We start from the raw sequence: 22,879 nt of genomic DNA, 5'->3' as shown, positions 1-22,879 counted from the left end.
AAAAAAAGAAAGGGATGAGGTCCAGAAAGGCAAGGAAAGAATGAAAGCAGAGAGAGAGCGTGTGGGAGAGGAGGAGGAAGAAAGTGAGCGACTAATTTAAGGAGACAAGTTTTCAGGTCACTAGAAGGGCACACAAGACCCATTATGCCCTTTATTTACGCAGTGAAACAGCAGAGCCTCTTTAAACTCGAGGTGGGGCAGATTCCATGAGAAAGTGAGGCCTTTGAAGATTCCTGTGCAGCGAAGGAGAAGCAGCCCCTGTGTTTTACTCCCTCCACTCAACCCCCAGCAACCAGCCCAAGCTTAAAGCATGTGGGCAGCCCCTTTAGCTCCATGTCCTCACCAATTTGGGCAGAGTGTGCTCTCCGGGCCATGTTTTTGGCTCTCACGGCCTCCTTAATGCGATCCACCTCCTGCTGGTAGCGCTTGCGGTCGCGCATGGCGTTTTCCTTGGCCTCCTTCAGTGCACTCTCCAGGGCCTTAACTCTCTCTGCCGTAGCTCGAAGGCGTTTCTCCAGCTTAGGAAGCTCGCAACGAAGATCTGCATTATCACGTACCAGCTGCGGGGAAAGCAGTTCAAAATACAAGGAGGTCAAAAGAAAGGGGCAAAAATCTCCTCAGAGAAATGGCGGGAAAAGTCCCCTCACAAGGAAGGAGAAAACGCCGCCTGGTTGCTCTCCACGCCTCGTGTACTAAAATTAAACAGGTTTCTTCCAGAAATTAACATAAAAAGCTTAGATTAATGAGAAATTTAGAATGTCCTGAGCTGGAATGGACCCACAAGGTCAAAAGAAAGGGGCAAAAATCTCTCCTCAGAGAAACGGCAGGAAAAGTCCCCTCACAAGGAAGGAGAAAGAAAACGCCACCTGTTTGCTCTCCATATCCTCGTGTACTAAAATTAAACAGGTTTCTTCCAGAAATGAACGTAAAAAGCTTAGATTAATGAGAAATTTAGAATGTCCTGAGCTGGAACAGACCCACAAGGATCAAGTCCAGCTCCTCACTGCACACAGGGCACCCCAACAACCCCACCCTGTGTCTGAGAGCGTCGTCCAAGCTCAGTTTTGGTCACAAAATTCACTTATCTGGCTGAGGAGTGATATTCGTTAAAATTGTCCAGAAAGATCAAAGACAAACAGAGTTTATTCCATTCAACAAGATTCCTGATCCTGAAAGTGAGGACTCCTGGACCAACCCTGCCACTGCAGAGTCCTCGACAGCCAGATTTGCTTCTCTACACTTCAAAAACTGCAGCAGAAACTCTGCATTTCCTCAGAACACAGATATATCCAGGATTTTGCAAATTGCAAATCCTTGATCACCTCATTATTTTAAAATAATAATGCTTGAATATGTGTTACAGACAACACTGGGGATCACCCCAAATTCATCATTTCCAGTGGTTCTGATGTGTTCACCTGGGTGTTCCCTACTCAGCCATGTGGGAAAATTGGGAATTTCACTAAGAAATCACTTTCAGGCCTGTAACTATAAATATAACGATTGTATGCAACTTTGAATTCGTGCACTTCCTCAGTTTAATATGAGCCCGAGCGAGGTCTATCAATTATCCAAATCACATCTGACTTCCCATGCAGCAACAGCCAAGAGAGGATTGATTTTTAATAAACGCAAAACTGATGCAAACGGGCAGAAAATCCAGCGCAATTTCTACTGAACAGATTACACCACTGCTGGAAGTCAACAGAAATCTGCTCCAAAAGAGTGACTCTCCCTTTTCTGGAGAGAAAAGTGAATTAACAACCACACTAATAACACAGCAAAGCAACAGCATGTCCTGACATTCACACGTTGTTTAACAATCAGAGCATTTTACACCTGCTGGGCCAGGCGTAGTGCTGCAGAATATCACAAACAAGCTAAAAAAACATTGTCACAATGTGATTTTTCTGCAAGTGCTGAGTTTCTGTTGTGTGAAATAGTTATGATACAAAATCCAAGCAGGGTGGTATCAAGTACAATGTCACTTTTCCCCTCTAAGTTTCCTACAAGATGTGGATTCCAAGTTGATTTTGAGTAAATACACGCAAATGAGAGCTATAAAAATCCATATTTGAAACCCAGCAGATGCATGAAACGAGTGCAAAAAAAAGGCAAAATAGTAAAAGAAAAACCACTCTGAACATGTCCCAGTTTCCACATTTAGAAAGTAGGTCTTTAAACCATCTGTTCCCTGGGAATCTCAAAACCCCAAACCTTAGCGGACACTTCTCACAGTCCAGCACTTCCTGCTCTTTTGGCACTTCCACAGGAATAATTAAAGCAAATCTGGGAGTGTGGGTTACTAATACAGCTTCAGGAGAGTGCAGTGCACAGTGTTGTGTCACTGCTCAAAAAAGAAATCAAAACAGCTTTGGTGTTTTGTGTTGTGCACCTGAACAGTGGGACACAGCTCCAACATACTGGGAGAGGAGATTTTAGGGAGAAAACTTTCCCTGGGAGGGTGGGGAGGCCCTGGCACAGGGTGCCCAGAAAAGCTGTGGCTGCCCCTGGATCCCTGGAAGTGTCCAAGGCCAGGCTGGATGAGGCTTGGAGCAGCCTGGGATAGTGGGAGGTGTCCCTGGGCATGGCAGGGGTGGGATGGGCTTTAAGGTCCCTTTCCAACCCAAACCATTCTGAGATTCAGTGAAACTGAAATTCCATGAAGGAGGGAGGACACAGACATGGATAAGCCCAGAAATGACCAACCTCAGCACCCCAGGGAGGCACCAGCCCTTCAGCTGCACACAAAAGCCAAATTCCATTGTTTTCAGTGAAAACTTTGCTGGCTGAATCCACTCCAGTCACCTCCAAGGTGCCTCTGAGCAGCTTCAGGCCAGGAGTCAAATTGGGGATGCACAATCCATCCAGAAAACAGCTATTTTTAAGCATTTCATTGTGCCAAAAGAGATCTATTTTTACAGAAAAACAGTAATTCCTTATTTACCACATTCCTAGAAGTACAGGGAGTGGGAAGAGCAGCTCTAACACCAACTCCTAATGCCAAGGAGTTTAGTAGGCATTTTTTTCCTCAGACAGCACAGGTTACCTTCCAGAATTATCCTTGCAAACATTAAAAAAGTGCATTTTTTGATGGAAGGAGGGAAAGGGAGCCTTTACCTGTTTGTGAACCTTTGTAAGTTGTTCCAGGTTGTTCTCAAGAAAGGAAATTTTCTGCTTCTGCGCAGCACTTCCACCTCCATCATCACTGTCCAGTTCAACACTCTGCACACAAAATTGCAGCACTCACCAAAGCCAGGCACAAACTCAAGGGGAAGTTCAGCTCTTTGGGAAATCTGAGCCCCCCAAAAGCAGAAAAATCTTACAGAGCCCCAAATTTAAAAGAAATTATTCTAACTCTTTGGCTGATATTTAAGAATTACATTGCCCCTTACACAAAATCCAAGCTATTTTTACTGAGTAATTATGGGGGGATCCTGAATAGGAAAATCAAGTTATACTAAATAATTTCTGAAGTTCAACAGCTTTGAGAATTTTGCAGCTGAACTGCACTGGATGAGTTCATTCCCAAAACCACCAAAACTTGTCCTTAACAAATTAGGACCAAACAAAGTTGACATTCATCAGGAAAGTTTTAATCTTGTTTCTCATTGCTACTAAAAAAGACATTATCCCATTTTGTAAGAGCATGCACTAAAGGCTTCCACCAAATCACAAGACAACTGCAAAAAAAGGAGAAGATTTGGGTTTAAAAGAGTAGAGTTTTACTTTTTTAACGCGGGTGGTAAGATCCTGGACAAACAGTTTGCGCAGATTGTGAAGAGTCTGAAGTTCCCTTGCCTGGAATCAAAACAATAAAACAATAATTTTAAAAACCCCACAAATTACTAGGACAGCAGATACTCTGGTGTAAAAGGTCTCCTTGGATCTGAGTTGGTAACAGGAGAAAAGAGCTCTGGATTCTCTCTCTAGGAATCACCTGGACCCACCCCGAATGCCACAAAATAAACCCCATCCAGCCATAAAACCATACTGAAGGAAACAACTTCTCCAAAATCAGTAAAAGCAACCTTTTTAAAATTTTAATGTAGGCAGTTCAAAGCTGTTCACTCAAAAATTAAAATATATATCACCAGGGTATACAGATAGAGGGGGAAAAGCTGAATAAAGTGTCATTAAGACCTACCACTGTTTCCTCCAGCCCTTTAAGGTCTTCTCTTGCTTGTTCCCTTTTATCATTAAGGAGTCTGGAAAGATCACAACATGGAACACAAATCAATCATATTAAAACAGGGGAGAACCAACCAGCATCCACTTGGAGCAGCACACCTGCAGGAGGGAGCAAACTGTACGTCTCTAATTGTGCTTCTGACTGCCCCAAATATCCAACTTTCTCACATGGAAGGGCTCAGCCACCACCTCCACCTTTGTGTCCACAAACAGGATTTTTCTCTCTCATTCCCAGGAAAGGCTTTGACTCAGGCATCTGATCTATTACTTTTAAAAAAGCCCCAAAAATCAACAAAACCCCTCCCAAAAATTCCCAACTTCTTTCTTGCTTGTTTTGCTGTGCATTAAGGAATGAGAGGTTCAACACTTGCTGTGATACTTTATAAAATCAGAGCTCTAATAAACTCTTTTTGGCAAGTATCAAAGCCACTATTGGAATGGTATGAAAACAGAGAGTATTTGGTAATTATTTATTAGTTCCTGCTGGCTTTGCTGCTGAAATGATATTTTCAGTGTGAATATTCCAACACAAATCCCTCTCCCTAAGCACATTTTCTATGGACACATGAAGAGGCACGAGGTTCAGGGATACCAGATGAGGAAACTGTGGACTTACATGAGTTTTTCCAGTTTCATTTCTCTTTCCTGGTCCTCAATTTTTAATTTATCATAATCAGCACTCAGCTTCTCCTGTTCCAGCTGCAGCTTCTGGTTCATACTGGAAATGTGAAAGGAAAAGTCAGCACAGCTCAGCCTGAGCCCCAGGAGGAAGGGAGGATAAATCTCCACAAACAAAATGGGATTGGGCAGAGAAAAAGTAAAGCTGTAACTCTCTACTGGAAAACTGTGAAAGAAATCAAGCATAAAGAACCTGAAGGACATTGTTTTAAAATATTGGAGAGCTAAATTCAGTGGTTTTTTTCCTTTGCCTTAAAGGACACAAAGTGTTGTTGGCATCACTCTGTCTTGCTTCCTCATTTCCCTACAATTAATCTTTGGCCATACAATAAATACGATAAAAGAATGCCCAGATTTTAGAAAAAGAAGAATACAGGAGCAAAACATAACAGAGTCACACTGGCGTGTGAGCAGAAGATATAAAAACGCCTGAAAATGGGAGCTGTTTGAGTCACCCAGACTCTCAGAAGGTCTGGGGCAGGACTGGCCGCCGTGAGAGGATCTCAAACCCTTCCTGGGGACATGGAACCATGTTCATGGTGGCTGAACTCAATGACCTTAAAGGCATTTTCCAACCCAAATGATTCCATGATCCTTTAAAACCTGCTCTCCTCCAAGCTCCTCTCACCCACTGACCTGCAGGTGCAATACTACTCTTTTTTTTTTTTAACTCTCCATAATTTTATGGCCTTGTTAAAACTCCCCAATAAAGAATTAGGCACTGTAATCCACCCTGAAAAATAATTACAGGGTTGGCTGCTGCATGTAAGGACAGAACTTCCAAAGAAACATCAGTCAAATCTGACAAAACCAACCCCAAACGAGCCCAGGACTGAAGAAGGGATGAAGGGGCTGAACATACTCCCTGATTTCATCAATTATTTTCTGCTTCTCTTCGATTTCATCCCTCAGCCTGGACAGCTGCTTCTGGTGGGCTTCCCTGTGGCTCTCCATCTGCTGCTCCAGGGCCTTCTGCAAACACCAGAGCCAGGAATCAGACACAGATCCAGGGACACACAGCTCCCTCTTACCCAGCCTCTAGATTGGAGAGAAAACTACCAAATCCATTCAGGAATCTGCCTGCCATTTCCTGCTGTAATCACAAAACTCTGTGTCTACTCATCCAAGCGTTTAATTCAGTTTTTAGCAACAGATGTACAACAATTCTGACTCATTTTCTTGCAAAAACTACCACACAAAAACCCAGGGCTTGGCCACGAATGGCACTGATTTGACACCAATCCTCTCTTATTTCCCCTCTTTATTCCCCCAGGAAAAGACATGTACAGCTCTACCTGTGGCAGAAGTAAAACCCAAACCTCTGGGAGCTGTTTATCCACAGCCCTGCTATTGAAATTGTTCCTTAAATTTAAATTCTAGGAATAAATATGCCTCGAGCAGCAAAAAAACCTCAATGTATCTCTTTAGATTGCTAACAAAAGATTTGCTTTTTTCCCCTCAGAGCTGTAAGGTACAACCACTTTAATCACAACTGATTTAATCACTTTACAACTGCTTTAATCACTTAAAATTTTTATCATGGAGGCAAAAGTTCTGCAGTCCACTAACCTCTATCACTATCCTCATAAAACTGCATTTTTCCTTCTCTGCAATTTGCAACCCCATCGAAACAACTCATTATTGCAAACATTGCTTTGCTTTCCAAAGGAAAAACACCAGAAAACAGGTTTATATATTTTATTGTTATTTCCAGGAGATAATCAGAATTCCAGCCAAACTTCAGGGAAGTAGCCTCTTTTAAAATCAAATTTATAACTACCTAAATGGATATTAACCCCAGTAGCCTCATTCACTACTGAGCAAATTGACTTTCAGCAGAGCTCCACCAGCAAAAAATGAGTGTAACATAGAGGTGAATCAATGTAATTTTTGGTCACGTGAACAGGAAGACAAAATTCCACCCCAATGAACAATCTCACCACGAGATTCCCTCAAAATTTCCACTGTGCCAAACTACCTTCATCTCCTCTGCATCCTGGAGCCGTGTCAGGTGTTCCTTCTCCTTGTCCTTGAAGCTGACTTCATGCATTTTTTCTGTTTAAAGGTGGAGACAGTTTTAATTTTAAATTTTAAATTTAAATTTTAGATCTTTAAATAAATTTAATTTATTCCAGGAGATGGAATAAAGGTTCTGTTCTAACAGTACAGGAGATGATAAAATTTTTAAAAAAATAAAAGCCTTGTCCCCACCTGCTGCTCCCTCAGTGAGGGAAGATCTGCTTTTGATACACACACATTTTTCCCATTAAGTTGGAGGGGGAAAACCAAGCAATCCTTAAAATGAAGTCAACTGGGAGCTGGGAAAGACACAACTTTTGCACATCTGAGGGAAGCAGCTTTGTTTGGAATGGGGCAGGGGGTTTGCCAGAGGGACAGCTGACATTTAGATAAATTCTTCTCCCAGAATTTTACAGAATACTTACTTAGCAAGGTCGATTGGTGCTGTTTGGTAAAGGATCTGGGTGGGGTTTTTTATAATTTTTCACATCGTTAAAACACAAAACTGAGTCCACGAGACCCAAAGTTGTACCTTGAGCACGTAACTTGGCCAGCTCCTCGTTGAGGGAGTCCTGGGACTCCTCCAGCTGCCTCCTCTTCTGCTCCATGTTTTGCATGTAGTCTGTCAGGGACTTGATCTTTGCTTCGTGCTTTAAAGACAAGGAATAGCAGTGAGATGGGAGGAGCTGTGTCCTAGGAATTCAGGGAAAACTGTCCCACCCAAAGGAGAGAGAACAGAAAGACTTCCACATCCAGAGGTGATGACTGGGAGAGCACACAGCAAAATGTCTGGGAAGGAGCTAAGAGATCAAAGCAGGCTGTGTTTTTAGAGGTCACACTCAGTAGCCCACTTTGGAATTCAGGCAGTAATCCCAAAACGCCCCTGGAAGCTCCTGACTTGGTGTTGAGCAGATTTTTAAAGGCAGATGGACACCAGCCTTATGAGGTGCCTTTGGGATCTTCAACCTGCAGAAGCTCAGATCCACTCTCCCCAGCCCTCCTGATGATTTGGTTCTTGCCAATGACCTTCTGAGCTAGAAGGGATTACGGTTAAATAGAAACCAGCGAAGTTTGTAGTGAAAACATCCAAAAAGGAATTAAAATATTCTAATTTGGGGACAACGATTAAGATACTGTTTGGATTATTGCATCCTAATTTAAAAGCCACTGAAGTACCTGTGGCTCACCTTAAAGTTCACCTTGGCAGAGAGGGAGGAGACCTCTGGGTCGGTGGTGCTGAGAAGGGGAGACTTGGAGGAACAACCCTGAGCTGGAATTAAAATAGTTCCCCCACCTTCTTTGGCTTTTAACCCCAGGGAGGCCTCCACAAGCACTCAGAAGGAAAACCTCCAAGATGCCAAGGCAGGAGATCGCCTGCTTGAGAGTTTTTCTGCTTGGTATCATTTTCAATTTACATTTTTGGGCAGCCCATAGCGTGCAATTTTAAGAATCACGCTTCCAGCTACAGCTTGATTGAGTAGAACTTAATAAAGACACTGTGCTGAAGGAAAAGGGGCTCTCCCTGCTCCAGGTGTGCTCAGGATAACTGCTAGGGAATGAAATACAGGAAACTGGATCATGCCTTTCCTTTCCCATGGCCACTTCCGAGCAGGTGAGGGTGTCAGAGCTCTCAGCCTTTCTCCACAAGCATCTCTGCCTGGCCCTGCCACCCACTCAGAACCCCTCCTCCCACCTGGATTTCTATCCCATAAAGTTTTCCATGTATATTTTGTAACTTGCTGCCTGGTTTTCTTGGCAGCACACCCACAGAGCAAATCCGGGGAGCTGCCCAAAGGTTTGGCTCGTGAAAAATATGGTCAGTGATCTTTTAAAGTGATCCAAGATGCAAATTACAGAATCACAGAATGAACTAGATTGGAAAAGATCTTTGAGATCATCAGATTCCTGGTGAGGAAACCACTCCAGGGAGGAATTTCAGTGCTATCCCACCAAACACATTTTGAGACCTACTGTAGGACACGACCTTGCCAGAGCTCAGGACAGGACCTCAGAACGTGCTGAGAAACACTCAGGGGGAGGAACGAGAGAAGAGAGGGCAAACAACAAAACACGCAAGAGACGACACTGCTCCGCTCCACAAGGCCCATGTCTCACTGCTGGCACACACATTCCACGGGGAAGGAGGCTGGGAAGGCCACCAAAGCCCGGCAGAAGGCAGGAGCAGACCCACCTGGGAGATGAGGAGCTGGCAGGCCGCGAGCTCCCTCTCGCTGGCGTTCATCTTCCTGTTGGAGTCCATCTGGGCGCTCTCCAGCTGCTTGCTGCGGTTCACCAGCGACTTCACCTCCGACTTCATCTTGCTGATGTAGAGCCTGGCCATGGTGAACTCCTCCTCGATCACCCCGTTCACATCTGCCAACTGAGCACACAGGGGTTGCCAGCTGCTCACAGCCACAGCACCGAGAGCTTTTCCTGTTCTGGGAACTGGGCTGGAGGCTTGGTCTGGGATTTGGGATGGTTTTACAGGCCAGGTGTCATTTTAGAAAGAGTTTGGAGAAGGGGAGAAAGATGTTAATTATTGCATGGGAATTTCTGAGAACTTAAAACTCCTATTTGGAGGACAAAAAAAATCAAAATTGGGATCTTTTCACAAAGCAAAGAGTGTTTATTATATTAAGGAGACATCTTCCTTCAGAATTTTTGATTTGATTTGTCCTCTTTTCTTGTATGTTTTATACATATATGTGAAGGGATATCAAACCGTTTACCAGGTATTAGGTTGGATTTCAGGGAAAGGTTCTTCCCCCAGAGGGTGCTGGGGCACTGCCCAGGCTCCCCAGGGAATGGGCACATTCCCAAGGCTACCAGAGCTCCAGGAGCGTTTGGACAATGCTCCCAGGCACAGGGTGGGATTTTTGGGGTGTCTGTACAGGGACAGGAGCTGGACTTTAATCCTTGGGAGTCCCTTCCAGCTCAGGATATTCCACTGAGGAGCTGCGCAAGTTCTCCCTGAGCAAAAACACGGCCCAACTTCATCTGCTTCTCCCCTTTTCCCAGCACTGCCAAAGGGAAGGGAACATGTGCTGCTTCTCCTCCCAAAAATCCTGAAAAACAAGACTTCTTCCAAAATTTTCAGTCCGCTCTGAAATTAGACACACTTGGAGAAGATGCTAATTGCCAACAAATTTGCAATTATTCCCCTAAATGCTCCTCAGTCTGGCCTGATTTCCACTGACAGCTGTCCCCTGAAGTGCTGACATCTCAGTTCCCATAAAAACTTGTACCAAACTGCCTCTGCCTCCATTTGCAAAGATCTCCTCTCCCAGTCCCTGCTCCTGCGGCCACCAGAGGCTGCTGTGACATCTCCGAAGGCTGGGATCTGCAGAACCACACGGACAGCAGGGACTGTGTCCTCTGCAGCAGGATAGGCTGGAGCTCCTGCTGACCCAAGGGGGCCTTGGCAGGACATCAACAAAAAAGCGAACTAAAAGTAACAAAAACGTATTGCAAGGAGTTTTCATACATCTCAAAAATGAACGGAGCCAGTTTTAAGCACTGCTACTTTTCATGTGGTTTCAAATGGACAAAGATGGCACTAACACCACCAGGGAGATTTTCCAGGCCATGGAAAGTTTCCATCACTGCCATTTATCAATGGCCATAGAAATATTTTCTCTGAAATCAGCATTTTGTTCATCTACAGATGTGACAAAGTGAGCAGCCACCTCCTCTGCTGAGGAGGCCACACAAAGGCAAATCTCAAAGCGGGGCTGACCAAAATTTGCACCAAGCTTCAGACCAAAAATTGGCCACCTCAGAAGCCAAATCTCACCCCGAAAGCTTTTTCAGATTCTGGGAATTCTGAGTCATGCCACCTAAGGAAAGAGTTGGGCTACGTGTGTATTGTTTTGGGGGGAACTCAGACCCCCCATTAAACAGTTCAGTGACTCCCAGGTGGGCTCTGGCCCCAAATACTGAGCTGGGAATAACTGTGGGAACTGTGAGCCAGCCAGACAAAGAGCTCTGCAGTGTCTTCCAGCGTGCTCAGCCAGGATTTACACAGAATGTCCTGGGAGAAGGACTGCTGGATCCACATATTCCACATCTACTGATGCTCCCAGGGCTGAAGCCAGGATGGGAGAGCTGGGGGTGTTCACCTGGAGAAGGGAAGGCTCCAGGGAGAGCTCAGAGGCTCTTGCAGGGCCTGAAGTAGCTCCAGAAGAGCTGGAGAGGGACTGGGGACAAGGCCTGGAGGGACAGGACACAGGGATGGGTGGGATATTGCGAAAGAATTCCCAACTGAGAAGGTGAGGAGGCCCTGGCACAGGGTGCCCAGAGAAGCTGGATCCCTGGGAGTGTCCAAGGCCAGGTTGGAGCACCCTGGGATAGTGGGAGGTGTCCCTGGTCCTGGCAGGGGATTTGGAACTGGATGAGCTTTAAGTCCCTTCCAAGCCAAACCCCTCTGGGATTCCCGGATTTGCTGGAGTGTTTTTCCCTGCAGGAGGAGCTGGGGAAAGCACAAAGCCCACTCACAGTTTTCACGTCATTGGTGCCGATGATTCCCCCGATCTCCCCCAGGTCCTTGAGCAGCAGGTTCAGGATTTCCGTGGCTCTCTTCTTCTGGTGGTTACTGAGCTCCTGCAGCTGGCCCAGCTCCCTCTGGGTCGCTGTCAGGGCACTCTGGAAAGGTTTAAAGCCAAGGGTTACCCTCCCCCCTGCAGGCTGGGCAGTTTTTGTGTGGCATTTTCCTCGTGCCTGCTGGCACAATGTACTGACACATCCAGTTCCACCTTGGCATAATCCACTTTCACAACTCACTTGCCACCAAAGGCTACTTTAGATCTATTAAATGTAGCAAATCCGCTAAGAATCTTATTTGCATAATACATCAAAGGAGGTTAATCACAGAGAAATAGGTATAGAGGGATAGAAAATTCAATTTTTTCCGATGGATTTCGTGGTAATCTGTTTTACTGAGGAAGATAACAAAGTCTTTAATGAAACAGAGCTGTTAACAACAGTTCCTTAAGTTGGTGTAATGAATTAAGGGAAAAGGATGCTTTAAGCTACTAAACCGGTCTTGATTTTCTTCAGATCACATTTTTCCCTTAAGATCAGGACACATCAGCTGAAAAAGCCAATTAATTTTTATCTGGTTCCTTCCTTGAGATCCCCTGGCTCCCTGTGAAATCCCTGCTCCGCCGCACAGAGTCCAGGAAACCACAAAATGCTGCCATTTGCATGAGGCAGATTTTCACAGCTTTCTTGGCAAAATACAGGTTTTAAATATCCAAAACACAGGACGGCCACTTCTCACATCCAGTTCCTTGCTGCAAGAGCTACAATCTGCCACCAACTTCCACGGAGCAGCTTCTGAATTACCTCAATTTAGTTGGTTAATTAATACAGGGAAGAGAGGGTGACACCAGCAGGTTTTTGGGAAGCCCTTGGGGAATGTTTAGGGAACAAGGAGAGAAGCATAGGAAGAACAAGTTGCTCTTACACTTTTCTGTGCCAGCTCATCTGCCAGCTGCTCGTTGGTCCTTGTTTTGTCCTCCACTTCCTGGGATTTCTGGTCATAGTTGACAGCCAGCTCTTCCAGGGCTTGGAGCACCTCCTTCACTTCATCCTTGGCTGCCTCGTTCTCAATTTGGAGTCGGGTCAGCTCCTCCTGGATCTTCTCATAATCCCTTCTCGTGGAGGCCAGAAGCTGGGAAGGAATATCACAGCAGCATTAAGTGACCCAAAAACTCCTTCAAAAGACAACACTGGAAAGGGAAAAAACAGGCAAAGAGGGGGAAAAAGGGTGAGCACAAATCCTGTGTGCAGGAGGGGAGAAATCCTGAAAACAGCACCAATTCCAGCATAAACGTGTTTGGAGGAAGCACAAAAAAAGCTCTGAACTTCAACAACAAGAAAAATCTTCATCAAATCCTATTATGACCCAAGACTTGAGGCAGAGAAACTCATTTTAAACAGCATCAGAGCACCAAAGACGTTTCCTGCCCTCAATCCAGGGCTGCAGCTCAGACCAAAAAAATACCACAAAGTGAAATGTTTCAGCAGAGGCTCGGGGCTTTGAACTGAGCTGAGGGAAAAGGGCTCTCTGAGGCAGCTTCAAAGACCTTGTGGCTCCACAGAAATATTTTGATAAGCAAACCTAAGATGATTATTCTCAGTTCTCATCTGAAGGATGATGCTGAGGACAGATTAGCTGCTCCTATTTGCTGAGGGAAAATATTCATCTCAGAAGAAAATACTGACTTCACACACACACACTGGTGAGTGTTTCCAGGCTGTAAAACTTACTAAAGTTACTCTCTGCACGCTGCTGAGGGAGATGCTGAGGTTTCAGTGACTGTCAGAGGTCACCGGCTTAGTCCTGTCCCTTGCCCTTGAACCAATGTTCAGTGAGGTGGTAAAACCATGAAAATTTAGCTGTGGTGTCCTCAGCACAACCCCAGCCCCACCAGCAGCCCTGTGCTGCAGAATGATGTGAAAAGAAATAAAAGTGACACCTAACATTTACTGCTGATACTGCACTTTCAAGAATAAGAACAAAATCAGGGCTTGGCATGGCATGAAAACATCAAATAGGGAATTACACCAGATAAAACCCATGCAGGAGATAGGAGAGGGCCTCATGCTCATCCTAACAGCCAAGTCTGGACACTCATTCACGGAATTCACTCCTTCCCAAGAAGTCTGGACTATGGGTTAGTATAATATTGCAGACAGTGGAATAAAACCTTCCCTGCTGAAATGTTTTGGGTGGATTTCTCCTGCTCTGCCCACCAAGCAGCTGAGTGAGAGACCCCCAGCAGAACACACACCCCCCCTCTCAAGCAGACCACCCAAAAAGCAGAATGTCCCAGGAGAAATGGGGCTTTTTTTGGCTCAGAGTGCTCGTGGAAAATAGGAAAGCAGGGAGGCAGCTCTGGAGGCTGGCATGTGCCCAGAGAGGCACCGAGAGGATTCAGATGTAAGGGAAATTTATCTCCCTGGTAATGCTGCAGCCTCAGAAGTGCACTCACGTTATGGAAAAACCCATTGGATTGCCAGAGCCAGATGGCATGTAAATATTTAAACAACAAAATAGCTTCAAATAATCTTCCTGCTAAACACAGATGGAACTATTATTTACTTTTACTTAAGAAATTTTCTCTGTGAATATTACTGTGCCTTCGAGAAACGCTGTGCATCACCTACAGCATAAACAAAGAGATTCTGGCTGATACTATGTGGAAAAACGGAGCAAGGTTTTCAAAAGCCACTGATAACACGTTAAAATGATGAGCTGGAAACAAAGGGAAAAGGTCCATGGCTGCAGCACCTCGTGGATCAGTTCTATGTGGGGATGGAATATTCAGAATCCCCCAAAACACCCACCTTAAGCAGCAGCCAGGGGTGAAAAAGGTATCAACTCCCCCCCCAAAATCAGCCTCATCTGCAGCAGGCCTCAGGTTTATACTTAACCTGCTGGCTTAATCAAGCAGAAATAAGGACTGGTTAATTAGGGGGGAGCAGAGTGAGGCAGCTGCTCGTGGATCAGTGAGCTCATCACATCTCCAGGGGAGAGCAGGGACGGCTGATGTGCGGAAAAACACCTTGAATAATAAAATATCACCTTATCCTTCAGAGGTCAGAGCCCGGCAAGCTCCTGAGGTGAGTCAGAAAAAGATTCTGAACAACATCAGCTGCAGAGATTTCACAGCTTAGCAAAGCTGGACTAGGAATGTGTGCAAAAAAAAAAGGGGGAAAAGTGGCCACTGAAAACCTGATTCCTCTTCCAGAGGTGATACTGGAACAGGGAGAGTGGGAAATAATTGTGTCAGCTGCTCCCAAACAGGAGGAATGCACATCACCCCAAAAGCAAGGCACGAGGACAAGTGTGAGGGAAAAATCCACCTCAGGTGATTTTGAAAAGGAATGTAAAAAGATGGGAGAAGTGAGGTGACACAAATAAACTCATAGCACACATCAGGAAACAATGGGCTGAGCAGGCATAAAGTGCATTATTATGCTGGTGGAGCCACAGGCAGCACTGCTCAGTGCAGGGCAATCAAATCAAGCCGTGGCAAGAGAATGAGGAGCTTAATCTTGGACTAAAATAAAGCTGGAGATTCCCCCAGCCAGGCCAAGTCCCCAGAGGGGGCAGGTGAACCCTGAGTGATGAATTACAGATGTGTTCAGACATTGTTTTCTCCCTGAAAACACCTTGGGAACCCTTTCTGAGGGCCTGGATTCCCAGTAAAAGCAATTCCTAAGAAATATCACAGCAACATTTGGGGAACTTGGTGGTTTTGCCTCATTTTGCATCTTCAAAACTCCTCATAAATGACAGATAAGGGAATGGCTTGACTGAGTTTAGTGATCATATTTCCCATCTTAAACCCAAACCCACATTCATTTTAGGGACAGAAAAAATGCAATCAAATGTTTGAAGTGAGCAATCCAAGATTTTACAGCAAATCTGTGGCAGCACCAATTATCAGGTTTTTCCATCTCACAGATTGCTGCCTCTAATTGCCAAAATAATGACAATTAGTAATTTAATATCAGCAAATCTCTAACTCCCTGTAGTCCATAGTGCCTGGATACCTGAATGGGTACAACGAAAATCACATTTGGCGTGAAAAATCCTGGGCCCACTCCTGCCCTGGACCTCCAGCATCACTTCCCAGTGGGAGGGATTGTTATTTCAAGGCGTTTTATCAAAGGCTTCATGAGACTATGATGAAATTTAAAGTTTAAACCTGGCTGACACCTTTTCCAATTGAATTTTAGCCAGTGAATATGAACAGCTGTGATGGAATCATTAAACAAGGGGCTCAGGAGCAAAATGGAAAGGGGTTTTTTTGGTTGGTTTATTTATTTTAGTTTCTTACCTCCTCTTGATCCAACATTTGCTGCTTTAGTTTTTCAGCCAACTGGCTCTGCTGGTTGATTTCATCATCCTGCAATGAAACAGGGGTTGAGATCTTTAATTTCTCTTCACAGCTCTCATTTGATCACTTTTTATCTCCCCTTTCTAGAAAAGAAAGGGGAATAATTCAGCAAACTTTGTGAGGGGAGAGAAAAATAAACATCCACGGAGCTCTGCAGTAAAAGCTGTCAACACTGGTGTAAATTGAGATATTTTGGGTTTGGGATCCCAGTGTTTGGGATCAAATATCTTCTCATTTCCTACAGTGCTGTGCCAAATTATGCTTCCCATGTTTTCTAGGGAAGAACTCAAACCTGCTGCCAGTTCCCTCCAGAATAATTTAAGGGGCTTTGCTGCTTTTGATGAGGAAAGTGAAAGAAGGACTGAATTTTTCTTTTTCTTTCCTTAATCAATATGTAAAAGCTGGAGATTGCTGCTGGGGATGTAGTCAGAGAAAAGCTGGAATTTCTCACAGAAAACTGCTCCTTTCAGTGCCATCAACACTGCTGTGCAACCAGACTGTGCAGGGACACCTCGAGCACACCAAAATTAAGGTTTAAACACGATTCCTCTGTAGCCACAAACAGCCAAACTCCAATTTTAACAGGCAAGGACACACTGGGCTTTTTTCTGCTATTTTCCTGCTAATTACAACTGAATTTTCAAATTGAGTATCGATTCATGATGAGAGCTGCCCTTTCTCTAGACAACCTTTTTGCTGCTCTCATCCACAGTGGTGAGTGGCTTTTTCTGGGCCTTTTTTCCCCCCCCACCACTTTTCATCTTTCCAAGAGCCAAAGCTCTTAATGGCTGGATGAGGGAATTGCTGAGAGCTTTAAGTGCCAGTGATGTCCCTCAAGCTGTGCAAAGAGATAAATAAATGAGCCACCTGCACTTGGGGCTGTGTTTGCAGCTCCAGCAACACAAACAAAAGGGGATGGGGATATATTTTCCTGAAAATTGTGAGCTGGAATTATTAAGGACAGTCACCATTTGTTTCTTTCCCTGGTGACTCCAGGGTGATGTTACAGTTTGCTGAGGGATTTTGCAGAAATCACTGAAGGAAAGGAAAAGCCTGAACTTAAAATTGAAGGAAAACTTGGCTCTGATTTCCTGGAGAGTGCTCCCAAACACTGTCAGCACATGGAAAGGGGGTGGAGAGCTGAGAGGATCTGCTTTTACGCAGTGTTTGGAATTTTCCAGCATTCTCCAGCTCACAATGCTCAAGAAACGGAGAAAAAATACACCCACAATATGGCAATAATTTTCCATTTCCACCTGGAATCAAGCATTCCCACCTTATCATCCAGCTGCCTGTAGAGACTGGCGATCTCCTCATCGTATTTCTGCTTCTCCTCTGTGGAGATGCTGGCGACCACGGGGGTGATGTTATCAATGATTGGGGTGTTATCACAAGGCTCCAGGTTCTTCTGGTCCTTGGCACTGATCTGCTCCTCCTCGGGCACAGCTTCTCCTGCAGGAACACGACTCATGACAATCCCAAATCCATGGATACTTTAGGATGGGCCTTGCCAGTCACTGAGGGACTCAGGGGAGTAAGGAAGGGCTTTTGTGCCACTGCCAGGGATACAAATGACATGGAAAAGGTGTGGGAAGGTGGCCACCCTCGTGAGGAGGATGATTCCATGGAAATGCAAACTCCATGGACTCCGTGACCTTGGAGGTCTTTTCCAAGCTTAATGATCCTATAAAAACCAGCAACAGGTTGAACCCTAAAAGCACTGAAATCCTTTCACTCCCAGGATTAACTCCATGGATTAACAGAGGTGTAAATAAGGAGGGAAACCCGCAAATTCCAGCCTAAAATCTGCTGGCATTTAAATGTCTCTTCCTCTCGGGATTTCCAGCTCCAGGATAGACCAGAAGGGCACCAGAGGTGTTCAAAACAATATTCACCTTCTGCCTTGCAAATTCAAGCACAAACACCAACTTCCAGAGGTTGCCTGCGCACACCAGACACATTTCCTACAAAATCCCTGTCCCCAAGGAATATTTCCTTCGGGAACAGCGCTGTGTCACAATCACAGGCTCAGTGATGAGGGATGGGCAAGCTACTCATACCAGAAATTAAATCCACTCTCCCCAGAGGCTAGGGAGAGGCTCTGGGAGCCCCTGGATGCTGCTCAGGGAGTGGGGAGGTTACAGCCAGCCCTGATCCACAATCAGGTTTTTTTTCCTTTCCCAGGAAAAGCTCCTATATTTTAGCCCCTGAAAGCTTTACCAGCCTTTCCTCTTGCCAATTTATCTCACTGGCAGGGGAACAGGTCAGCAGGACAAATATATCAAAGCCCAGAAAGGCTGAGTGGGGCCCCAAAGCAAAACAAAAAGGGCAAGAAAAAACACAACCAACCAACCAGATGATTTTTTTCCCAGCTTAAAGCAGGAAAAAGTGGAATTTGAAATCAAGCAGCATCACCTCTATCAAGGTACTTCAAATATTTTCTGCCCTGTTTCTGAAGGGTTGATGGTATTTTATATTATTAATGAGGGAAATGTGGATTGATTTTTTGCTGTTGGAGCAGAGAAGGAAAGGTGGGTTTGGTCAGAATGTGGGGCCTTGTACACAAAACAACACTCCTCAGGCTGTGGAGAATCCACCAGGAGCTTCCCAAAAGGAATGTTTAATTTGTCATCCACGGGATGAGAACCTCCTGCCTGTAAAACACAAGAGAATTGTGCACTTGGTGCTGAAACCCTCAGTGAGAATTGAGCTCACCCATTTCCTGCTGCCCTTTTCTTTTGTAGAATAAACCCTTCATTCCTGGAATAAGCTGTACCGGTGGAATATTATCCAAGATGTGATTTCTGTGACAGCTTCCTTTGTAAAAAGCCTCCTTCCTTCCAGAGGATGGGATTGCAGAAGGTCAGACAAGAAATCAATAATCTTTTGAATGCATTGCTGGGTAACCCTGATGGAACTGCAGCACTGAGGGAGGGGATGAGGAGGGGGATATTTAAACAAAAGGATCCATCCAGGCTTTTCTTTAAAAAAAAAAAAAAATGGGAAGGAAATTCCTCAAGAACGGGAAGGAAATCGAAGTGGCCACATGTGGCAAACATGGGCAGAAGGAGGGAGAACAGAGCAGGTCCCAAATCCCCATCCCAGCATCTCCATAGCAATGGGGCTGTGCTGAGAAGGAAAAATTCCCTGTGCCAGGGTCTGCAGAGAAAGGCACAATCAGGGGGTAACAGCTCCTCTGAAAGAAACAGCACAGGGAGGCGGCAGAGGGAACGCTCTGCATCCCTGAAGAGCAGCGATTATCCTGCCAGGATTGCAGTGGGACGGGAGACACCAGAGCTGCCCGTGCCACACCAACTGGGACTCATCATTAAACCACCCTTTGCTCTTGGTTCAGGCTTTTCTCGGGACACATCCACACACAGAGCCTGGAGGACACGGAATTTAGAGAATAAAAAGGACTCCAGAGCAGCATTCGTGGGGATTTGTTGGGATTTCAGGGATGCAGGGTTGGTTTCTTTGGACTGGGGGGGAGGGTTTTGTTGGTTTGGAGGTTGGGGGTTGATTTTTTACTTGTGAAATAAACAATTCAAACTGAGGATAGGTTGCTAAAATTATTTGTCAGCATTGCAGATTGAATTAATTTCTTTTCAATTTGTATTTCAATAAAAATTTGTTAATTTGTATTTCAATAAAAACTCTCATTTCTATGTATCCATATTCTGCCTCCTCTACCACCCTACAGCTGATGTTACAACCTACCCTGAACAGCAATTCCCCATGTTTCTAAACAGAAAATTGGCTGTTCTCAAGAAAAAATTTCATTTAGAAGCCACAGGAGCAGACAAATGGTGATTCTTCTAATCAGATGCCACTCCCTGTCATTGTGCTAAGGGACTAATTCTTCTAATGTTAAATTCAATTATAAAAAATCCCCAAACCCAAGGTCCAATTACCTTCAAGCACAACGACCCTCATGCCTGAGGAGCAGTATTATTTAAAAAAAACGCCAAATATAATGACGTTTTTCCTTTTCTTTATTAACATCATTAACAACATTAAAATTAGGGATGCCTCCCATGTTCTCCACAGATGAAATCACACTAATTTTGGCATTTTCACTGGTTCTTCTTGCAAATAGCTGCTGGTTTGCCTGGTTTCTGCCTCTTCACCTTTCATTATTGTTATGAAGCGTGAGTTATAACTGAGTGTGAGTTTAGAATTAGTGATCAGACAGAATTAATTAGAACTGTGATTTAGGGCAGGATTTCAACACAGACACATCCAGCTCCCAGTTTTTGGCACCTACCATTCCTCCACCTGTTCAGCTCCAGCTCCAGGTGCTGGATAACATTCTTTAAACTCTTGTTCTTGTCCTTCTCCTTCTCATACTTCTTCTTCCACTCCTCTGCTGTCAGCTCCAGGTTCACAGACACCGTGTTCTTGATGGTCTTGGCCCTGCACAACAAAACCCAGGTCAGCTGCTCTGGGATTTTTATCCCAGTGCAACAGCGGGGATTGGGAATTTTTCTGTGATCCAGAGGGAAATTAACAGAGAAATTGTGGGTTCCCCATCGCTGGAAGCGTCCAAGGCCAGGCTGGATGGGGCTTGGAGGAACCTATGGAAGGTGTCTCTGCCCATGGGAATGAGATGAGCTCTGATGTCCCTTCCAGCCCAAATTCTAGGATTCTGTGAAAATGAGAAGCTCTGGAATCTGCTCCCAGGTTAAGGACAAAGCCAAGTCCTGTCCTTGCTGCTGTGCTGCCACGTCCAGCTTCAGCTGAGACCCCCCCAGCAGCACCTTGGGCTCATCCCAACTCTCCACAACCACCCCTGAAACTCCCCCAGCAAAACTCATCCCTGTTTGGAGCATCAAAGGGAGTCAGAGAGGGAAATTCATCCTTCCTGAAAGCTGAACAGGCCTTTCAAAGCCCATTTCGGGGAGGGAGGGAAGGAAGGAGAGAAGGGAGGGAGGAAGGGAAGAGCCTGGGGGGTCACCACCAGGGAATGGGGTTATCCAGGGCTGAGCAAGGGATGCTGAACTCCTGCCAGAGCCTCTGGAGCCAGCCTCAGGAGTTCCTGCCTCCCTAGGCAGAAATATCCCAGATTTCAACCCTGCTAACAGCAACCAGCACCTCTTCTTCATTGTGAAAGTGCTCAGCTCCAACCAAACCCAAACAATTGTGCCAGGAAGTGCAAAGCAAGCAGGAAACAATGCCCAGCACCTACTGCAGCAAATCCACGTTGAAAAAGGGAACCCAAACCAATCACTCTGAATTAAGAAAGCCTCAGATCTTGGCCCTTCACTGCTCAGACACCAAGTCCCTTCAAATGCCTCCAGTGTTGTTGAATAAAGCAGAGGATAAGGAAAGGAATAACAGACAAACCTCCAGCAGTTTATAAAGCTTCAGTGATTTGCACTCTGTGGCAAGCAGGAGTTCTATTATCCTTAAAAATATTTTAAAGTAACCCCGTGCTTTTAAAATAATCCCAAATATTTTAAAGTAACCCCGTACTTTTAACATAATTCCTAACGGGGTTTGCACATTGTCTCTGCTCAAGTTTCCACTCATTTTACTGTACCAGGGGAAAAAAAAACCCCAACCCAGCAGGAAGTTTATCCTGATGATGGATGAAGCCCTTGCTGACAACTAAAATTAAAAATGATATAAAAACACGAGGAAAGATGGAGTAGAAAGAGAAAAAAAGCTGATTCACTACTAGCAGAGGAGCACTTGTACAATTTGATTGGTACAAAAGCTCCTGTGAAGATGGATTTTATTCCTGACATTTATTTTAATGGGGACATAATTCTTTTTTTCCCAGGAAAAATGAAGGAATCAGCAATCAGCCATGAGTCATGGGCCTTCCCCTAATGCTATTCAGGTCCTCAGCTGTGTCACAGCAGACAAATGAGACACCACAACCCAAGAGCCTGGAAAAGAATCCACATCAGGCAGCACCATTCCCACCCCAGTGCTGACAGAGAACGTTGTGCATGGATAATCCATGGGCTGCTCTGCATGGACCACCAGTCCTCCCAGGGAAATACAAGTGATTTCCTTCCTGCCAATTCAGTGCTGTCCACAAGGAACTCCTGTTCCACCCTCAACCCCAACCAAGCTCACAAATATTTCCCTATTTCCCCAGTTCTTGCAGTCCCATCCTCAGTGAGGATCCCCTTCAAAATGTTCCTCCTCCTAGGAAAGCCTTGAATGCTTAGCCAGGATGTGCAGAGTCACTTGGAAAACTGCTTTGCCCCAAAAAGAAAGGCAAATTTCTCTGATCACTGGGAAGAGCAATGAAACCAGGAGGAATGTAAGCTGCAATTTAACTTGGAAGCTGGAGTTCAGAGCTGTCAGTGCTCTCTGTTTAATTCCTGCATCTCAGTGCTCGTGTTTGCTCCACACAGGGCGTGATCTGGGCAGCAGAAGTTTGGATCTTCAGTAGCTAAAACTCATCCTGGCCACACAATGGGGAAATAAAACTACAAAGCAACTCTTTAACCCCATTTTGTTCATGGCCACTGAATTTTGTGGGCCAAAAGCTCCATGTGGTGGAAAACAACCCAATTTCAAACAAAGGCAAAGGTTCTGTATCCTCCAAACTGTTCAATTCTCTTTCAAACAATCCTATCTTGCCAGTAGTTTTCCTTTCTGCTGCTACACAAACCAAACAAAACAAGTAATTTTCCAAAGGATCCGAGTTCTCCTCAATTACCACAAAAGCAGTAATTACATAATGAGCCTGACCTATTTCTGCACACTTTCCCAGTGCATTTCATATCACTGTTACCAATAAATGCACATGCAAGAGAAATTTTCTTTCTGCATCCTTCCATACTTTTTGATCCTAAATTATCCAGATCCTCCAAACATCAGGTCCACGAGCTGCCATGGCAACCTCTCAAAGCTGTCAATATTACAGAGTCCACACTCTTTAATTTTCCTGATTTTTAAAGACACTTTTTACAACCATAACAATGATCCCTGAGGTGAAACTCAGGGAGAAGACACCTCTTAAAAAGCATCAAGAGCAGTGTCAGATACAACAAAACTGAATTTTTCCACAGAAAACTGCCCAGTGCCTTTATCTTTCCCATAAAAATTTCAAGGAATTAAGA

General features: G+C 44.9%; 1 protein-coding gene across 2 annotated transcripts in view; it reads right to left on the bottom strand.

Moving 5' to 3' along the window:
• The window catches only part of KIF5C (kinesin family member 5C), a 66,412-nt gene that overhangs the window by 7,284 nt on the left and 36,249 nt on the right, over positions 1–22,879 (bottom strand). For both annotated transcript variants that reach the window (XM_048309112.1, XM_048309113.1), the window contains exons 11-24: positions 20,065–20,213; positions 17,074–17,249; positions 15,738–15,806; positions 12,353–12,559; positions 11,383–11,529; positions 9,080–9,268; positions 7,421–7,538; positions 6,848–6,924; positions 5,732–5,841; positions 4,808–4,909; positions 4,148–4,208; positions 3,730–3,801; positions 3,121–3,225; positions 344–560 (exon numbers count right to left, since the gene is read on the bottom strand). In XM_048309112.1, coding sequence (XP_048165069.1) covers positions 344–560; positions 3,121–3,225; positions 3,730–3,801; positions 4,148–4,208; positions 4,808–4,909; positions 5,732–5,841; positions 6,848–6,924; positions 7,421–7,538; positions 9,080–9,268; positions 11,383–11,529; positions 12,353–12,559; positions 15,738–15,806; positions 17,074–17,249; positions 20,065–20,213 — 1,799 coding nt within the window. The remainder of the gene's footprint in view (positions 1–343; positions 561–3,120; positions 3,226–3,729; positions 3,802–4,147; positions 4,209–4,807; positions 4,910–5,731; positions 5,842–6,847; positions 6,925–7,420; positions 7,539–9,079; positions 9,269–11,382; positions 11,530–12,352; positions 12,560–15,737; positions 15,807–17,073; positions 17,250–20,064; positions 20,214–22,879) is intronic.

Source organism: Corvus hawaiiensis, chromosome 7, assembly GCF_020740725.1.
Source record: "Corvus hawaiiensis isolate bCorHaw1 chromosome 7, bCorHaw1.pri.cur, whole genome shotgun sequence".
NCBI classification, from domain to species: Eukaryota; Metazoa; Chordata; class Aves; order Passeriformes; family Corvidae; genus Corvus; species Corvus hawaiiensis.
The sequence above is the reverse complement of the archived record's forward strand: the minus strand, read 5'-3'. Positions and strand labels throughout refer to the sequence as shown.